The sequence below is a fragment of the Erythrolamprus reginae genome, chromosome 5 (genome assembly GCF_031021105.1).
Source record: "Erythrolamprus reginae isolate rEryReg1 chromosome 5, rEryReg1.hap1, whole genome shotgun sequence".
Classification (NCBI taxonomy): Eukaryota; Metazoa; Chordata; class Lepidosauria; order Squamata; family Dipsadidae; genus Erythrolamprus; species Erythrolamprus reginae.
In genome coordinates, this window is record NC_091954.1 from 3,411,622 (window position 1) to 3,432,552 (window position 20,931).

Here is a 20,931-nt window from a genome sequence, read left to right on the forward strand (position 1 = left end):
ATTTAAAATAGCTATCTATCTATCTATCTATCTATCTATCTATCTATCTATCTATCATCTATCCATCCATCCATCTCTCTACCTATCTACCTATGTATTGAATTTGCTATTATGTATTGTTTTTACTTTGTTGTGAGCCGCCCCGAGTTTGCGGAGAGGGGCGGCATATAAATCCAATAAATCTAATCTAATCTAATCTAATCTATGTACCTACCTACCTACGTACGTACGTACGTACCTACTTACCTACCTACCTATCCATCCATCCATCCATCCATCTCTCTACTAGTTTAGTTTAGTTTAGTTTAGTTTAGTTTAGTTTAGTTTAGTTTAGTTTAGTTTAGTTTTATTGGATTTGTATGCCGCCCCTCTCCGTAGACTCGGGGCGGCTAACAACAGTGGTAAAAACAACATACGACAATCCAATACTAAAACAGCTAAACGCCCTTATTTTAAAAACCAATCATACATACAAACATACCATACATAAATTGTAGAAGCCTAGGGGAAAATAATATCTCAGTTCCCCATACCTGACGACAGAGGTGGGTTTTAAGAAGCTTATGAAAGGCAGGGTGGGGGCTATTCTAATCTCTGGGGGGAGTTGGTTCCAGAGGGCCAGGGCCGCCACAGACAAGGCTCTTCCCCTGGGTCCCGCCATGGTTTGTCTGGATTGTATGATTGTTTTTTATCAGGTTTTTTTTAAATTGTTTTTAATATTGGATTTGTATAGGTATTGCTTGTTGTGAGCTGCTCCGAGTCCTCGGAGAGGGGGGCATATAAATCTAATAAATTATCATTATTATTATTTTTCATACAATTTGACCATGTCAGTTGTTAGCTCATGGCCTCCAGGCCTGCCGGCAAAGCCAGGTCTTTATAAATAGTCTGGCCCTGAGCCATATAGGGCTTTATAGGTGATAACCTACACTTTGAATTGTGCCCAGAGACTAATAGGGGGCAAAGCCTCAGATAAAACCCCAGTCAAGAGACCGTCCTCATTAAACAGCTGAAAACGAGAAGAACTTACAGGTATTTTAAATGCATCTACTGACATTTGGTTCTCGGAGTCCATCGATGGCCGACGGACATTATTGGAGGAGTAATTGATGGGGTAGGCCTGAGCTGGCCGCCGGAAGGTCATCTCTGCTGAGGCGATGGGTGTTTTGGGCGCATTCTTGTGGTACCGGTGAATGAAGTAGGAAGAGAGGACCACCGAGATGATGAAGGAGAGCAAGACCCCACCCGCAATCACCATTTTACACATGTCGTCACAAAACGGTTCTGCAAAGAAAGAAGAAAAATCTGAGGCTCTTCTCTTCGCTCCTGACCTTGCACTCCCTTCTTGCGACCCTGTAAATCCCTTAATTCGCGATAGAGTGGGAGCTGAGCATTTACTCTGAGCATTTACATTGTAGGTGTCAAGGAGGATGCCCTTCCCGACACCTACATTGATATTCCTGTAATATGGCAAATGATTTAGCTTTATTAGATAAGTGGTCAAAGCAATGGAAACTGCAGTTTAATGTTTCCAAATGTAAAATAATGCACTTGGGGCAAAATGAATCCTTAATCTGAGTATTGTATTGGCAGTTCTGTGTTAGCAAAAACTTCAGAAGAGAAGGATTTAGGGGTGATGATTTCTGACAGTCTCCAAATGGGTGAACAGTGCAGCCAGGCAGTTGGGAAAGCAAGTAGAATGCTTGGCTGCATAGTTAGAGGTATAACAAGCAGGAAGAGGGTGACCAATTTGTTTTTTCTGAGGGTTTTTTTTCCCTAGCGTGGGTTTCTTTAACACAATGTAATGTGTTGAAGAGATCCACATTACGGGGGGGAAAAGCTTTTGGGTTTCCTAACACCGACACCCTCATTTCATTTCATTTCACATTTTGAGCAATACAGTGTTCCCTCGCTTTTCGCGGGGGATGCGTTCCGAGACCGCCCGCGAAAGTTGAATTTCCGCGAAGTAGAGATGCGGAAGTAAATACAGTGATCCCCCGGGTATCGCGATCCCGATCATTGCGAACGGCTATATGGCGATTTTTCAACCCGGAAGTAAAAACACCATCTGCGCATGCGCGCCCTTTTTTCTATGGCCACGCATGCGTAGATGACGCCGGGCAGATCAGCTGCTGGGCGGCTTCCCTGGGTCTTCCCCCTCTTGCTGGCGGGAGGGCGAGCGGCGGGCATCAGCGAGGAGTTTGCGTGGGCGGCAGGGAAACCCCAGCGCCGCGTCCCAGCTGACTCCTGAAGCCAAACACGGAAGTTCGCGTCAGGACTCAGCTGGGAAGCAGCGCGAGCGAACGGCGTGGGCGGGCGAAGGGCGGGCGCGCGGGCAGGCAGGCGGCGGACAAGCGGCGGGCGGACAAGCGATGGGCGCGGCAGCAGCGAGGAGTTTGCGTGGGCGGCAGGGAAACCCCAGCGCCGCTTCCCAGCTGAGTCCTGAAGCCAAATGCGGAAGTTCGCTTCAGGACTCAGCTGGGAAGCGGCGCGAGCGAACGGCGTGGGCGGGCGAAGGGCGGGCGCGCGGGCAGGCAGGCGGCGGACAAGTGGCGGGCAGACAAGCGACAGGTGGACAAGCGACGGGCGCGGCAGCAGCGAGGACTTTGCGTGGGCGGCGGGGAAACCCCAATCTTCGGCTCCTCGCTGCTGCGGCGGAAGTAAAAACACCATCTGCGCATGCGCAGATGGTGTTTTTACTTCCGCACCGCTACTTCGCGAAAAACCGATCATTGCGAGGGGTCCTGGAACGGAACCCTCGCTATAATCGGGGGACCACTGTACACTATTTTTGGCTATGAACAGTATCCCAAGCCTTCCCTTAACACTTTAAACCCTAAATTGCAATTTCCCATTCCCTTAGCAACCATTCAGATTATTACTCACCATGTTTATTTATTAAAGTTTATTAAAAAAAAATATTTATTAAAGGCAGACGAAAGTTTGGCGATGACGTATGATGTCATCGGGTGGGAAAAACCGTGGTATAGGGGGAAAAACCCGCAAAGTATTTTTTAATTAATGTTTTTGAAAAACCGTGGTATAGACTTTCCACGAAGTTCGAACCCGCGAAAATCGAGGGAACACTGTACATTTGCAGTGGAGAAAAATCTGTTTAAGAAGACATTGCCGCCTACGAAAGGCTACAGCATCCAGCGATACGACGAGTGACTCGCAACTTCGGACTTACCCCTGATATCATCTTTTGCACAGTAACAGCTTATTCCTGGGAAGCAGTGACAAACTCCGTGTCCTGCCCTGATGCCGGTTCCAAGGCTTCCTTTCTGATGACCTCCAATAATGTTGGTTCCTAAATCAAAGACAGATCGAAATAAGTTTAGCCGAGGCACAGCGCTCGGCAGCAAATGGCGTTTGCCTAAATGAACATTTTGAAACTTTGGCTTATCAAAACAGCTGGAGCAAGTCTAAGTGAGAAAACTAGCTCTGTAGCCAGAGTGGCACAGTGGTTAGAGTGCAGCACTGCGGGCTACTTCAGCTAATTGCTAGCTGTAGTTCAACAGTTCAAATCTCACTACCGGCTCAAGGTTGACTCAGCCTTCCATCCTTCCTAGGTGGGTAAAATGAGCCGGATTGTTGGGGGAAAGTGGCTGATTCTTTAAACTGCTTAGAGAGGGCTGTAAAAGCACTATGAAGCGGTATATATTGTTCAGTTCTGGAGACCTCACCTACAAAAAGATATTGACAAAATTGAACGGGTCCAAAGACGGGCTACAAGAATGGTGGAAGGTCTTAAGCATAAAACGTATCAGGAAAGACTTCATGAACTCCATCTGTATAGTCTGGAGGACAGAAGGAAAAGAGGGGACGTGATCGAAACATTTAAATATATTAAAAGGTTAAATAAGGTCCAGGAGGGAAGTGTTTTTAATAGGAAAGTAAACACAAGAACAAGGGGGCACAATCTGAAGTTTGTTGGGGGAAAGATCAAAAGCAACGTGAGAAAATATTATTTTACTGAAAGAGTAGTAGATCCTTGGAACAAACTTCCAGCAGACGTGGTAGATAAATCCACAGTAACTGAATTTAAACATGCCTGGGATAAACATAAATCCATACAGAAAATAGTATAAGGACAGACTAGATGGACCAGGAGGTCTTTTTCTGCCGTCAGACTTCTATGTTTCTGTTTCTATGTATATACCATACTGTACACTTTTTTCCTCCCTAAAAGAGGCTGATAATTTGGGTGCGTCTTATACTCTGAATATAGCTTTTTTTTCAGCCCTAATTAGGTGCTAATGATCTTCCAAGCACTTACCTTGCAGGCTCTTTCATTGTTACTCTCTGCAAAGAATGTTTTCCAAGCCCTAAGTCTTTGCAAGGTTTTTGTTCATTGCTCTAACTTGCTCCAAATAAGTTTCTTTCCAGCCCTAACCAGGTGCTAATAATGTTCCCAGCTCTTACCAGCTTGCAAGCTCTTTCATTGTTACTCTCTGTGAAGAATGTTTTCCAAGCCCTAAGTCTTTGCAGGTTTTTTCCTTCATTGCTCTAACTTGCTGCAAATGCTTCTTTCCAGGTGCTAATGATGTTCCCAGCTCTTACTGGCTTGCAAGCTCTTTCATTCTTACTCTCTCCGAATAAAGTTTTTTTAAAGGCCGAACCAGGGGATAAAATAATGTGCTGAAGCTGACCAGACTAAGGACCATCTGGCTAGGCCAGATGAATATCTGATAAGCAAATTCTTTTCCCTGTTATACTATTTGGAGTATAAATTGTGTCTTATACTCCGAAAAATAGGGGAAGTCTAAATGCTATTGCTATATAGTCCAACTGCCCCACCAGAGCAAGAGATTCTACACCAGAGATAGCAAACCTTTTTTGTTTTCCATGCCAAAAAAGGGGGCATGTGTGAATGCATGCTCACGCCCACAATTTCATGCGCCCTCACGCGCATATGTCTGTGCCCCTCTCTTTCCGGCACGCAATGGGATGCCCATTTTTCGGTCTCCCCGGGCTACAGAGCCTTTCTAGGAACCTGGGGAGAGCAAAAACGATCTCCCCTTTCCCCGGAGGCCCTCTGGAGGCAGAAAATGGCCCATTTGCCAAGTTCCAGTTGAACTGGTAGCCATGGGGGGGGGGGTTTGCTCTCCCCAAGCTACAGAGCCTTTCTAGCAGCCTGGGGAGGGTCAAAACAGCCTGTCCTGCCCCCTTTGGAGGCTGAAAATAGGCTGTTTCCCGACTCCCAGTGGGTCCCAAAAATCAGCTAGCCACCAAAATGGCTCCATGTGACCCTGGTGGCATGCGTGCCATGGTTTCGCCATCACAGCCCTACACCGTTTCTGATGGAGGGCTGTCCAGTCTCTTGAAAGCCTCCAGCTTTCAGCAGCATATAAGGAAAATTATTATAAACATTTTTACAGATGGTATATTCCCCCAGCTAGGTTAGCAAAGATTTACCCAACATTATCAGACACATGTTGGAAGTGTAAAAACGAAAGAGGTACTTTTTTCCATATGTGGTGGTCATGTCCTATGATACCAAAAATTTGGAAAATAACTCATACTTGGCTTTCAGAGATTCCGAATGAGGAAATGGAATTCACTCCGGAAGCTATGCTATTAGGAGTTTGGAGAAAACACTACTCAAAAGAAACAATGCTTCTTACAACACACACAAACACCGCAACGAGAATTGCGATAGCACAACTCTGGAAAAATGACCAGACCCCAACGGAAGAATTAATTATAGACAAGATATATACATGCGTGGAGATGGACGAACTCACTAACTCAATCGAGGGAAACAAAATCACGGAATCAAAACGAACATGGCGAAAATGGCATGAGTGGGTTCAAAAGAGAATATAGAAACAATATACCGTATATACTCGAGTATAAGCCGACCCGAGTATAAGCCGAGGCACCAATTTTTGCCACAAAAACTGGGAAAACGTATTGACCCGAGTATAAGCCGAGGTTAGAAAATGCAGTGGCTACTGGTAACTTATAAAAATGGAAGACAATAAAATTACATTAATTGAGACATGTTTTAGAATATTTATTTTAAAGAAAACCAGTAAACTAGCTCTGTAAATTTAAAAGAGGGTAAACAAATTAACAATATTAACAATAAATTAAAAAGTAAAAAAAGTAGCTCGATCAGGAACAAAGCTAAAACCTAAGAGTTAAAATCCTTCAAAACTGGATTCCTTCTCATCATTAATTGGATTTACATTATTGTTCTGTTTTTATATATGCTGTGAGCCACCCTGAGTCCTTGGAGAGGGATTGCATACAAATCCAATTAAATAAATAAACAAACAAACAAACAAATAAATAAGTGTATCCAAAGAAGAGCTTCAGCATTAGCTGCTGTGAGGTTATCAGCATAGAAAACCAAATAGATAGATAGATAGATAGATAGATAGATAGATAGATAGATAGATAGATAGATAGAAATAGATACAGATAGATAGATAGATAGATAGATAGATAGATAGATAGATAGATAGATAGATAGATAGATAGAAAAATAGATAGATAGAAAGATAGACAGATAGAAAAAGAATTCCTGTCTAGCTCTGCCTCATAACACATTATTAGATCCTATCCAAGCAAGGACAGCAACTACCACAAAATACCATTTTTTAAACAGTTTAAACAGCAACCCTACATCGTGAAAAATCGATTATCGCAAGGGGTCTTGGAACAGAACCCTCGCGATACTCGAGGGATCACTGTAATGTGTGATTTGAACTATATGTCAAAACTCAATAAAGAAATTTATTTTAAAAAAAGAAAAAGAAAGCCTCCAGCGAGGAAGCTTCCAAAACCTCTGAAGGTGACTTCTGTTCTGGGCCAATCCATGAGTTGACTCACCGTCAGAAAATTTCTAGATTGAATCTCTACTTGCTCCCTCCTTACATTCTCCCCCCACCCCCCACCCCAAGAGGCAACTGAACTTCCTGGTTTTTCTCTGAAGACATTTTTTGCTTCAACCGTTGTCCATCAAAGCATCCCTCTGGCCTGACCCATCTTATCTCCCGGAGCTCAGCCAAAGTCATCCAACAGATGCTATCACTTGTTGACTCAGGGATAGGAAGCAACCAAACAGGTATCAAAGCCAATAGTAATTTTTTAAAAAAAGAAAAAAAGAAAAAAAGTCCAGGTTTCATACTTGTGCAATCTTGCGGGCAGACTCTTTTATCTTTGCTTTCTACAGCATCGCAGAGGCCGTCCGGACACGTCTTGATGCTTGGAGTGCAGGTAGAGTAGTTGGTGGTTATTCCTAAAGACAGAATATGGTCTCTGAATGCCTGGAGAATTTAATTTAATTTAATTTATTGTATTTCTATGCAGAAATGGATGGGTGGATGGATGGATGGATGGATGGATGGATGGATGGATGGATGGATGGATGGATGGATGGATGGATGGATGGATGGATAGGCAGGCAGGCAGGCAGGCAAATTCTTGTCACAACCAACAGATCATCATTCGGTTGATCTCAAAATAAATAAAGAGAGAGAGAAGAGAGAGAGAAAGAGAGAGGTGTAGGTAGAAGATAGGTAGGTAGGTAGGTAGGTAGGTAGGCAGGCAGAAAGACAGGCAGACAGACAGATACATGACAGAGAGAAAAAGAAAGAGAGAGGGAGCAATAATAGATAGATAGATAGATAGATAGATGGATGGATGGATGGATGGATGGATGGATGGATGGATGGATGGATGGATAGATAAGATAGATGGATGGATGGATGGATGGATGGATGGATGGATGGATAGATAGATAGATATAGATGGATAGATGGATAGATGGATGGATAGATAGATAGATAGATAGATAGATAGATAGATAGATAGATAGATAGATAGATAGATAAAAAGATAGATAGAGAGAGAGAGAGAGAGAGAGAGAGACAGACAGACAGACAGACAGACACAGACAGACAGATAGATAGATGAGGGAGAGAGAGAGGTAGATAGAAGGTAGATAGACAGACAGACAGACAGAGGTGGATCCCAGACATTCCACAGAGCTGTGCCTGCTGCACATGTGGTTTAGGCCCCACGCCCGATTTTCCAATATGCCAACCTACCTTTCCCGCTGCCCTGCCTCCACTGGCATTTCCCCATCAATACTCCAACACCTCCACATTCTTCGCACTCCGATCGCCTTTTGCTGGTCGCACAGGAGTCTGGACAGTTGTTATCATTATGTATCACTGAGAAGAGAAGAGAACACCGGCGGTATCAGTGTCACCCCCACGTTGCAGAAATCCTTCTCATAACCCACTAACGTCCAGCATGAAAAAATAAGGGTTGCGTGGTGAAGTTTTCGTGACTTCCCAGTCTAGTCTTCAGCTCTGGGTGAAGTACCAAAACATTTCAAACCAAAATAGAAAATAAGTCAACTTCTGGACAATTCTACCTGGGTGACTGAGAGTCTTCGGAGAGGGGCGGCATACAAATCCAAATAATAAATAATAAATAAATAAATCTTCACCGACACCCAAGAAGGAAATGCTAAAGGGAGCTTAGTTTCCTCCTGACGGGCTCAAGGTTTACTCAACCTTCCATCCTTCAAAGGTCAGAAAAATGGGGACCCAGAATTGCTGGAGGCGATATGATGAGTCTATTGCTATACAGTGGTACCTCATGATATGAACCCCTCGTCTTACGAACAACCCGAGATACGAACCCAGGCTTCAGAAATTTTTTGCCTCTTCTTATGAACTTTTTCCTTCTTATGAACCCGCCGCCGCCGAGAAGCCCCGCCGCCCGGCTGTCGCTTTTTGAAACAGCCGGGGGGCTTCCCAGCGTCCTCCTGAACCTGAACGCCAAACCCGAACTTCCGGGTTCGGCGTTTGGGAGGCCGCCGAGAAGCCCCTCAGCTGTTTTAAAAGGTGACACCCGGGCGACGGGGCTTCTCAGTGACCTCCTGAACCCAAACTTTTGCTGAACTTCCGGGTTCAGCGTTTGGGAGGCTGGCGAGAAGCCCCGCCGCCTGGCTGTCACCTTTTAAAACAGCCGGGGGGCTTCTCGGCGGCCTCCCGAACGCTGAACCTGGAAGTTTGGGTTTGGCGTTCGGGTTCAGGAGGACGCTGAGAAGCGCCCCCCCCCCCCCCGGCTGTTTTAAAAGGTGACAGCCGGGTGGCGGCGTTTTTTTTGCGGGGGGGGGTGTTGTTGCACGGATTAATTGATTTTACGTTGTTTCCTATGGGAAACAATGTTTCGTCTTACGAACTTTTCATCTTACGAACCTCCCCCGGGAACCAATTAGGTTCGTAAGACGAGGTATTACTGTATATGTATTTCCTGTTGTGTAAAAGCCTTAAAAAAGTTGACTTATTTAACTCTAAAATAAGTCTAAAACAATGGCTGCAGGAACTGGGCATGGCTAGTTGAATGAAAAGAAGGACCAGGGGACACAGGATAGCAGTCATCCAATATCTCAGGGATGGCCACAAAGAAGAAGGAGTCAACCTATTCTCCAAAGCACCTGAGGGTAGAACAAGAAGCAATGGGTGGAAACTAAACAAGGAGAGAAGCAACTTAGAACTAAGGAGAAATTTCCTGACAGTCAGAACAATTGATCAGTGGAACAGAAGTTGCCTCCAGAAGTTGTGAATGCTCCAACACTGGAAGTTTTTAAGCAGATGTTGGATAACCCTCTGTCTGAATTAGTGTAGGGTTTCCTGCCTAAGCAGGGGGTTGGACTAGAAGACCTCCAAGGTCCCTTCCAACTCTTGTTGTTGTTGCCGTTGTTGCTGCTGCTGCTGCTACTACTACTACTACTACTACTACTACCCTGTTTCCCCGATAGTAAGACACCCCCGATTGTAAGACGTATCGGGGGTTTCAGGGGGGTCAGCTAATATAAGCCGTACCCCGAAAGTAAGACATATGTCCTACTTTCGGGGAAACACGGGGGTATTGCCGGGGGGGGGGGGAGCCCGATGACGTCGCTTCCAAGCTCCCCGCGCGCCCCTCGCCTTCGCCTCGCCGCGGCGCCACCACCTCTTCCCCGGCTTGGCAAAGCGAAGGACGGCGCTGGTCCGAAGCAAGCCGAGCGGGTGGCGGCTTGCAGCGAAGGCGCTCGTCCCAGCAACCGAGTCCTGCCGAGGCTCGGCTGCAAGCGGCCAGCGAGGCCGACCAGCTCCGAGGCGAGCGGCCGGAGCTGCGCCCTCCTTCGCCCGCCTCCTTTCCGGCAGGCAGGTGGGGCTGCCCAACTGCACAGAGCGGCTCCTCCCCTCCAGACACACGCTTCCCCGACACGCGTCTGTGGCTCCACGCGTGCACGCCACTTGGAGCCCTGAGGTTGAACTTGGATAAGGGCTCACGAGGCTCCTGTCCCGCGGCTGCCCTTCTGGACTCTGGGGAGATACCTTCGGGAACGCGACCCTTTCAATGTTTTTCCAATGTAAGACATACCCCGAAAGTAAGACGTAGTGGGGCTTTTGGGGGTAAAAAGAAAGTAAGACACTGTCTTACTTTCGGGGAAACACGGTACTATTATTACTACTCACTGAACAATAAAAGAAGCTGTACCAGGCTCTTGCCTTTAGGAACTTCAATTTCACAAGTGAAAGGGAACAAGTGGTTTAGAGCAGGGGGAAATGTCTTCATGAAAACCTCTGTTGCAGGGGATGGGACTTTTTGCCTCCGCCAGTTGGACGAAGCTCTTTCTTCCGCTGCCTTCTCTTCCTCGCCCAAATGCCCCTAGCTCTTGGCCCCAGCTCTTTCGCTACAAAAATCCAAATTCAGCCACAGCCTTTTGGCCACTTGGGACACTTCGCCACCATCCAATCAGAACAGTTGTTACAAAATGCTACTTTTGGAAGGAAAGAATGGGACAGTTTGCTCTTTCATACACAAACGCACACGTTGAATGATAGAGATGGAAGGGACCTCGGTGGCCATCTAGTCTGAACCCCCTTCTCATTCAGGAGACTTGCAGAATGATAGAGAGGGAAGGGACCTCGGTGGCCATCTAGTCTGAACCCCCTTCTCATTCAGGAGACTTACAGAATGATAGAGAGGGAAGGGACCTCGGTGGCCATCTAGTCTGAACCCCCTTCTCATTCAGGAGACTTGCAGAATGATAGAGAGGGAAGGGACCTCGGTGGCCATCTAGTCTGAACCCCCTTCTCATTCAGGAGACTTGCAGAATGATAGAGAGGGAAGGGACCTCGGTGGCCATCTAGTCTGAACCCCCTTCTCATTCAGGAGACTTGCAGAATGATAGAGAGGGAAGGGACCTCGGTGGCCATCTAGTCTGAACCCCCTTCTCATTCAGGAGACTTGCAGAATGATAGAGAGGGAAGGAACCTCGGTGGCCATCTAGTCTGAACCCCCTTCTCATTCAGGAGACTTGCAGAATGATAGAGAGGGAAGGGACCTCGGTGGCCATCTAGTCTGACCCCCTTCTCATTCAGGAGACTTACAGAATGATAGAGAGGGAAGGGACCTCGGTGGCCATCTAGTCTGACCCCCCTTCTCATTCAGGAGACTTACAGAATGATAGAGAGGAAAGGAACCTCGGTGGCCATCTAGTCTGAACCCCCTTCTCATTCAGGAGACTTGCAGAATGATAGAGAGGGAAGGGACCTCGGTGGCCATCTAGTCTGACCCCCTTCTCATTCAGGAGACTTACAGAATGATAGAGAGGGAAGGGACCTCGGTGGCCATCTAGTCTGACCCCCCTTCTCATTCAGGAGACTTACAGAATGATAGAGAGGGAAGGGACCTCGGTGGCCATCTAGTCTGACCCCCCTTCTCATTCAGGAGACTTACAGAATGATAGAGAGGGAAGGGACCTCGGTGGCCATCTAGTCTGAACCCCCTTCTCATTCAGGAGACTTACAGAATGATAGAGAGGGAAGGGACCTCGGTGGCCATCTAGTCTGAACCCCCTTCTCATTCAGGAGACTTACCAGCAAGAACTGGACAAGAAATAAACACCCCTTTGTTCTTTACTCGCAGGGTTTGTTGCATATCCCCCTCCTATTCAAGGGTAAACAAACTTCAGATTTCTAGAAGCAGCCAAAGTCTTACGTGATCCTTCAAGCAGGACAGTAAGGTGAGCGTAAGCTTCCTTCCGGCTCCACTCCTCTTTAGCCAGCACGGGGTAGTGGATTTCTCGGCACTCGGGGCTCTGCAGCACGGCCGAATTGTTCACGTAGAGGATGCCGTACTTGTCATTGTGGCTTGGGGCCACCTCCACCGCGTAGCAGCTGACGTTGGGGCTCTCTAAGCTGTAGGTGATGCTGACGCCGTAAAACTTCATGCAGTTGTCAATACAGAGTTTTCCTATCTAGGCTCCAAAAAAAAAAGAGGGTGGGGGAGAAAGAATGGGTACAAGAAAAGAGAAGCCATTGAAATGTCCACAAGAGTTCCTGAAGGACAGCAGAGGAGGGGAGGGGAGAGGGAGGGGAGAGGAGGAGGAGGAGGGGAAGAAAGGAGAGGGGGAGGAGAAAGGGAGGAGAGAGAAGAGAGGGGAAGAGAGGAGAGGGAAGGGAGGAGAAAGGAGAGGAGAGGAGAAGAGAGGAGAAGGAGAGAGGAGGGGAGGGGAGGAAAGGAGAGGAGAGGCGAGAAGAGAGGAGAGGTGGAGAAGAGAGAGGAGGGGAAGAAAGGAGAGTGGCAGGGAGGAGAGGAGAGAGGAGGGGAGGGGAGGAGAGAGGAGAAGAGGAGAGAGGAGGAGAGGAGAGGAGAGAAGAGAGGAGTGAGGAGAGGTGGAAAGGAGAGGAGGAGGGGAGGAAAGGAGAGTGGCAGAGACGAGAGAAAGGAAGAGAGGGGAGGGGAGGAGAGAGGAGAAGAGAAGAGAGGAGAGAGAAGGAGAGGAGAGAGGAGAAGAGAGGAGAGGAAGGGAGGGGAGAGAGGAGAAGAGAGGAGAGAAGAAGTGGAGAGAGGAGAAGAGAGGAGAGGAAGGGAGGGGAGAGAGGGGAAGAGAGAAGAGAAGAGAGGAGAGAGAAGGAGAGGAGAGAGGGGAAGAGAAGAGAGGAAGGGAGGGGAGAGAGGGGAGGAGAGAGGAGAAGAGAGGAGAGGAAGGGATGAGAGAGAGGAGAGGAGAGAGGAGAAGAAAGAAGAGGAGAGGAGAGAAGAGAGAAGGGGAGGAGAGGGAAAGAGAGAGGGAGGAGGGTCTCATCTCTACTAAAAAGGACACTAAAATGCAGATTAATTTTCACTGAATTAAAGACTGGTAACAAATCCTTCCTAAACCAAAATTTCATTTGTGATCATCTTTACCATAGGTTGGGAACCACTGTTTTCCCTTGATTTAAAGATTTCTGGAGAGTTTCCGAATTTTTGTCAATAATCTTTCAAAATCCTACTTTACTCATGAATTAAAGGCATCTTAAGTGTGACTTTTGGAATGGGTAATCTTTTATTTAGAACTCCAGGACACCAAGTAGGAAGATAATGGCCTTTTAATGTGTTGCTATTTTTATTTCAATAAACCGAGGAGAAATATTGCCCTTACCGCCTGGAATTAAAGCAGATGAGTTTAAGACAATTAACATTTTGTAGTAATTTTTCTTCATTGCCAGGTTAATAACAAAACCACTTATTTTTTCCCCTCTCCAGAAGTAAGACAAATCTCCATGCTTTAATTTTATTATCTTCCTGGAATCTGATTTTGTTGTTGTTGTTGTTGTTGTGGAAATGCAGTTAACACAACCTGCAACATTGGCTGAGAATAGTTGGAACTTTGTGCTCGTTAGAGCTGCATACATGTACAGTGGTACCTCTACCTACGAATGCCTCTACTTACGAACTTTTCTTGATAAGAAATGGGTGTTCAAGATTTTTTTGCCTCTTCTCAAGAACCATTTTCCACCTACAAACCCAAGCCTCTGAAACTGTAACCGGAAAAAGCAGGGAGAAGCCTCCATGGGGCCTCTAGGAATCTCTTGGGAGGAAACAAGGCCAGAAAAGACAGGGAGAAGCCTCCGTGGGGCCTCTAGGAATCTCCTGGGAGGAAACAGGGCCGGAAAAGGCAGGGAGAAACCTCCGTAGGGTCTCTCTAGGAATCTCCTGGGAGGAAACAGGGCCGGAAAAGGCAGGGAGAAGCCTCCGTGGGGCCTCTCTAGGAATCTCCTGGGAGGAAACAGGGCCGGAAAAGGTGGGGAGAAGCCTCCGTGGGGCCTCTCTAGGAATCTCCTGGGAGGAAACAGGGCCGGAAAAGGCAGGGAGAAGCCTCCGTGGGGCCTCTCTAGGAATCTCCTGGGAGGAAACAGGGCCTGAAAAGGCAGGGAGAAGCCTCTGTGTGGCCTCCCTAGAAATCTCCTCAGAGGAAACAGGGCTGGAAAAAGCGGAGAGAAGCCTCCGTGGGGCCTCTCTAGGAATCTCCTGGGAGGAAACAGGGCCTCCACCTGCCCTGTGGTTTCCCCAATTGCACGCATTATTTGCTTTTACATTGATTCCTATGAGAAAAATTGCTTCTTCTTATTCTACTTAAGAACCTGGTCACGGAACAAATTAAGTTCGTAAGTAGAGGTACCACTGTATTTACTAAGTCTGCACTACTATTACTACTAATTTTTTCTCATCATTCCTATCACCCATTTCCTCCCACTTAGGACTATATGACTGTCACTTGTTGCTTGTATGCTAAGATTTTTATTAATATTGTTTCCTGATTCCTAATTTGACCCCCCATGACAATCATTATGTGTTGTACCACATGATTCTTGACAAATGTATATTTTATTTTATGTACGCTGAGAGCATCTGCACCAAGACAAATTCCTTGTGTGTCCAATCACACTTGGCCAATAAAGAATTCTATTCTATTCTATTCATTCTTAATCTCTGCTCGGTGTATGTCGAAGGTCTCATAGCCTAGCTATACCGAGACATACCAACAGTACATATAATAATAATAATAATAATAATAATAATAATAATAATAATAATAATAATAATAATAATAATAAAAAAAAAAAATAATAATGTGCCCTAGGTTTGACATCACAGCTCTACATCCTAACCATCTTTTTCATTGGTACATGTTAGTACATAGTACATGGTTGTTTGGGATTGCCATGTTAAACTGCCTATCGTAGTTTCTTATATTTAAGTAGTAATATCACTATAAGAGTTTTGCCTGGTTCGCCATAAGAGGGTGCCAGTACTCTCTCCTACAATGATGCTGTATTGTTCATTCACTTTTGTCTTTACCTTGAGGGGGGAGTGTGTATTGCTTAGTGCTTGTTATATGCAGTTTATATTGTATTGCTTAGTGCTTGCTATGTGCAGTTTGTGGATTGTTTCTGTTTTATGTATACAGTGATACCTTGTCTTACAAACTTAATTGGTTCTGGGACGAGGTTCTTAAGGTGAAAAGTTTGTAAGACGAAACAATGTTTCCCATAGGAATCAATGGAAAAGCGATTAATGCGTGCAAGCCCAAAATTCACCCCTTTTGCCAGCCGAAGCACCTGTTTTTGCGCTGCTGGGATTCCCCTGAGGCTCCCCTCCATGGGAAACCCCACTTCTGGACTTCCGTATTTTTAAGATGCTGCAGGGGAATTCCAGCAGGGGGATCCCAGCATCGCAAAAACGAGCGCTTCGCTGGCAACGGAAGTCCGGAGGTGGGGTTTCCCAGCGAAGGGAGCATCAGTGAAATCGCAGCATCGCAAAAACACCAAAGTCCTCTAAACCCCACCTCCGGACCTCTGTGTTTTTGTGATGCTGCAATTTCACTGAGGCTCCCTTCGCTGGGAAATCCCACCTCCGGACTTCCGTTGCCAGTGAAGTGCCCGTTTTTGCGCTGCTGGGATTCCCCTGCTGGGATTTCCCTGAAGCATCACAAAAACACGGAAATCCGGAGGTGGGGTTTCCCATGGAGGGGAGCCTCAGGGGAATCCCAGCAGCACAAAAACGGGCGCTTCGCTGGCAACGGAAGTCTGGAGGCGGGGCATCCCAGCGACGGTGGTGGGTTTTTAAGGTGAAAATAGTTTGTAAGAAGAGACCAAAAAATCTTAAACCCCGGGTTTGTATCTCGAAAAGTTTGTATGACGAGGCGTTTGTAAGACGAGGTATCACTGTATATGTAAATAGCACTTAATCAGCATAACTAAGTCTGTGTCATTATTGGCTATAACACACACACACATCCACACTCTTCTTCATCTCTGCGCGGTGTATGTCGAAGGTCTCATAGCCTAGCTATACCGAGACATACCAACAGTACATAAAATAATAATAATAAAAATAAAAATAATAATGTGCCATAGGTTTGACATCACAGCTCTATATCCTAACCATCTTTTTCATTGGTCCATACTGTATGTTTCCTTTCCTGGTGATTTAATTCTAAGACACTAATGTGTTAAAAAAAAGCGGCCCCTTCCTCACTTGTGAAAAGTTGGCCGCGTTTCTGTTCACTGTGAACCGATACGTCGGATTGGAGAACTGGATGGAGACCGGAAGGATGGAGACGTTGAAGTGGAGGGTCAAGGATTTCTCGGGCCCCCGGTAGGTGGTGTCATTCACAATGACATCCAGCAGGATGGAACGGCCTTCCGTAATGGAAACGGTCCTGTTTAGTATCAACTCTGCAAAAAATATATAAGGAAAAAAGGGGTTTCGCTTCCCTATACTTTAGCACTGGCAAAAAGGAAGTACACAACAAAGAGTGGCACCTAGTGGTTGAGGAATGGACAGCCGCTGGACCCTAAGAAGAACAGTAGCTTATGGGGAAATCTGGTCCCAGACGTATTGTAATGCAGAGTTGTGTTCCATAACACAACCCCAAAATCTTTTGAAGGAAACACTTCGGGTAGAAGCAAAGCAGGAGTAAAAGGCATGCATGCGAAACCATCCCTTCCCCTTCTGCTATTGCAGAGCTAGAAATGGTGTACGCCACCGTTAATATTATTTCCCACTTATTTAATAATTTCTATCGCATCTAATTTATTAAAGCCCAATAAAGGTTTCACCTCCCATATTTTTCAGAGTATAAGACGCATCTTCCCAGCTCTTATCAGCTTGCAAGCTCTTTCCTTGTTACTCTCTGCAAATAATGTTTTCCAAGCCCTAAGTCTTCGCAGGATTTATTCCATTGTTCTACTTGCTCCAAATGATTCTTTCCAGGTGCTAATGATGGTCCCAGTTCTTACCACCTTGCAAGCTCTTTCATTGTTACTCTCCGCAAAGACTTTTTCCAAGCGCTAAGTCTTTGCAGGGTTTTTTTCATTGCTCTAACTTGCTGTGAATAAGTTTCTTTCCAGCCCTAACCAGGTGCTAATGCTCTTCCCAGCTCTTCCCAGCTTGCAAGCTCTTTTATTCTTACTCTCTGCAAAGAATGTTTTCCAAGCCTTAAGTCTTTGTAGTTTTCCCCCCCATAATTCTATTTGCTCCAAATGATTCTTTCCAGGTGCTAAAGATGTTCCCAGCTCTTACCAGCTTGCAAGCTCTTTCATTGTTACTCTCTGCAAACAATGTTTTCCAAACCCTATGTCTTTGCAGGATTTTTTTCATTGCTCTAACTTGCTCTGAATAAGTTTCTTTCCAGCCCTAACCAGGTGCTAATGATCTTCCCAGCTCTTAACAGGTGGCAAGCTCTTTCATTGTTACTCTCTGCGAAGAATGTTTTCCAAGGCCAAAGTCTCTGCAGAGTTTTTTCCATTATTCTACTTGCTCCGAATGTTCCTTTCCAGGTGCTAATGATGTTCCCAGCTATTCCTGGCTTGCAAGCTCTTTCATGGTTACTCTCTCCGAATAAAGTTTTTTTAAAGCCTTAACCAGGGGATAAAATAATGTGCTGAAGCTGACCAGACTAAGGATGCTACCAGATGAATACCTGGCAAGCAGATTCTTTTCCCTATTTCCCTCCCCAAAAACTAAGGTGCGTCTTACACTCCAGTGTTTCTTATACTCCGAAAAATACAGTTGTTGTTGTTGTTGTTGTTGTTGTTGTTGTTGTTGTTATTATTATTGTATTATTATTATTATTATTATTATTATTATTATTATTATTATTATTATTATTATTATTATTATTATTTTTGTATGCCGCCTCTCTCCGAAGACTCGGAGTAATGCTTTAGAAGCAGAGGCTAATGGATATACAGAAAAAATGGGTGTGTGTTTGGCATGTGTGTATATGTAATGACCTTTAAAGCCCTACATGGCATTGGGCCAGAATACATCCCAAACCGCCTTCTACCGCACGAATCCCAGCGGCCAATAAGGTCCCACAGAGTCGGCCTTCTCCGGGTTCCGTCGACCAAACAATGTCGTTTGGCGGGCCCCAGGGGAAGAGCCTTCTCTGTGGCGGCCCCGGCCCTCTGGAATCAACTCCCCCCGGAGATTAGAACTGCCCCCACCCTCCTTGTCTTTCGCAAATTACTCAAGACCCACCTTTATCGCCAGACATGGGGGAGTTAAGATATTCCTTCCCCCTCGGCCATTACAAGTTATGCATGGTATGTTTGTGTGTATGTTTGGTTTTATAATGAGGGTTTTTAGTTGTTTTATTAATTGAATTGTTACATGCTGGTTTTTTTAATCATTGTTGTTAGCCACCCCGAGTCTGCGGAGAGGGGCGGCATACAAATCCAATTAATAATAATAATAATTATAATTATAATTATAATTATAATTATAATTATAATTATAATTATAATTATAATTATAATTATAATTATAATTATAATTATAATTATAATTATAATTATAATTATAATTATAATTATAATTATAATTATAATTATAATTATAATTATAATTATAATTATAATAATAGTACAGCAGGGCAGAAGTGCAAGGTTCTTGTCTAACAACAGTGCAGTTCTGGCCTAATAATAATGATGTCCAATAATAATTTTTTTTTTTTAAAAACCCTTTCCAAATCATCGTGAGTTGCAATAATAAAGAGCTGCAATAAAATTACTATATTCGTGTTGTGTGCCCCGCACTCGGCTGCCATTTGGGTGGAAATAGATCTCGTGGAAGAGATGGTCCACACGAAACGTTTCCTGTATCCACGGGTCTGATGAATTTATGGTGCCCGTGTACTTCTTCCTGCTGGTGTCTACAGGGTAGATAGGAGTGGTGTCTGCATCCAGGACTGATAATGCTGCCAAGACGGTACCCTGGAAAAGAAAAGAGGTAGGTTAATGCCCTTCTCCACCAGCCATCAGCATAGACCAGGTGTAGGCAAAGTTGGCTCTTCTATGACCTGTGGACTTCAACTTCCAGAATAAGTGCACCACAGTGCCTACCGTCCCGTCCTATTGTCTCTCCTATATCTCCTATATCTTCTCTTCTATACCTATATCTTTTCCTGCTATTCTCTCAGAGTTATATTTCACTCCTTTACTTTCCCCTTTATTCCCCCTTTAATACATCCCAGGGGAAGAGCCTTCTCTGTGGCGGCCCCAGCCCTCTGGAACCAACTCCCCCCAGAAATTAGAATTGCCACCACCCTCCTTGCCTTTCGTAAGCTACTTAAAACCCATCTCTGCCGCCAGGCATGGGGGAATTGAGATGCTCTTTCCCCCTAGGCCTTTACAATTTCATGTATGGCAGGTCTCTATGTTTGGTTTTTATATTAATGGATTTTTAATCATTTTTAGTATTGAATTATTATTGTACGCTGTCTTATTATTGATGTTAGCCGCCCCGAGTCTCCGGAGCGGGGCGGCATACAAATCCAATCAATCAATCAATCAATCAATCAATCAATCAATCAATCAATCAATGAATAAATTCTACCTGATTATATCCTCTATAATCCTCATTGTGTATTATTGTGTATTGGACAAAACAAATAAATAAATAAATGAAATAAATTCCTGAGCTAGTATGAGTGGCTCAGGAATTCTGGGAGTTGAAGTCCACAAGTCATAGAAGAGCCGACTTTGCCTACCCCTGGTTAAAGCTTAGAACTAAGACGCCTTAAATATGATCTACGTATTGCCCACAAGATCATATGCTGCCTGTTGGCGACTACTTCAGCTTCAACCACAACAACACAAGAGCACACAACAGATTTAAACTTAATATTAACCGCTCCAAACTTGACTGTAAAAAATATGACTTCAGTAACCGAGTTATCGAAGCGTGAAACTCATTATGAGACTCCATAGTGTCATCCCCAAACCCACAACTCTTTACCCTTAGATTATCCACGGTTGACCTCTCCAGATTCCTAAGAGGTCAGTAAGGGGCGAGTACAAGTGGACTAGAGTGCCTTCCGTCCCCTGTCCTATTGCTCTCCTATATCTCCTATACCTTCCTTCTATTCCTATATCTCTTCTTCTATTCCTTCGTTGATATGTTTTATTCTTATATCTTCTAGGATTGTTGTTGTTGTTATTGTTGTTGTTGTTGTTGTTGTTGTTATTATTATTATTATTATTATTATTATTATTATTATTATTATTATTTGTATGGCGCCCCTCTCCGGAGACGCGGAGCGGCTCACAACAATCATAACAATATACAAATCCAATATTTAAAAAGAGACAAAACATTTTTTAAAAAACCCATAATTAAGAACCATTCAATACATCATACCATTCATAAAACTATATGTGCTCAGGGGTATCTCAGTTACAATGAGATACATACATTTCTATGTTTCTATGATACCATTGTCATCATTATCAGCAATGATAATTCTGGACTGAGGATGGCAGCAAACACCCAAAAATGAGACTTTTTTCCCCCTTTGCTATATCCTCCAGCCCAAGAAAACCCATTGGATGAAGAAAGATAACTTCATATAAGGCAGGGGTGTCAAACTCGCAGCCTGTACTGGTCCTGCCACCGCCTGGTTTAACGAAAGGAGGAAGAAGCCCCAAATGTATTGATTGATTGATTGATTGATTGATTGATTGATTTGTATGCCACCCTTCTCCGGAGACTCGGAGCGGCTCACAACCAAAAACACAGTACAAATCCAATAGATAAAAAGCAATTTAAAACCCTTAATATAAAAACAGTCATACATCCCAG

At 44.8% G+C, this 20,931-nt stretch overlaps 1 protein-coding gene across 2 annotated transcripts in view; it reads right to left on the reverse strand.

Moving 5' to 3' along the window:
- The window catches only part of RET (ret proto-oncogene), a 128,749-nt gene that overhangs the window by 38,718 nt on the left and 69,100 nt on the right, over window positions 1-20,931 (reverse strand). For both annotated transcript variants that reach the window (XM_070751908.1, XM_070751907.1), the window contains exons 5-11: window positions 18,863-19,064; window positions 16,324-16,523; window positions 12,019-12,277; window positions 8,061-8,186; window positions 7,139-7,249; window positions 3,191-3,310; window positions 1,031-1,284 (exon numbers count right to left, since the gene is read on the reverse strand). In XM_070751908.1, coding sequence (XP_070608009.1) covers window positions 1,031-1,284; window positions 3,191-3,310; window positions 7,139-7,249; window positions 8,061-8,186; window positions 12,019-12,277; window positions 16,324-16,523; window positions 18,863-19,064 — 1,272 coding nt within the window. The remainder of the gene's footprint in view (window positions 1-1,030; window positions 1,285-3,190; window positions 3,311-7,138; window positions 7,250-8,060; window positions 8,187-12,018; window positions 12,278-16,323; window positions 16,524-18,862; window positions 19,065-20,931) is intronic.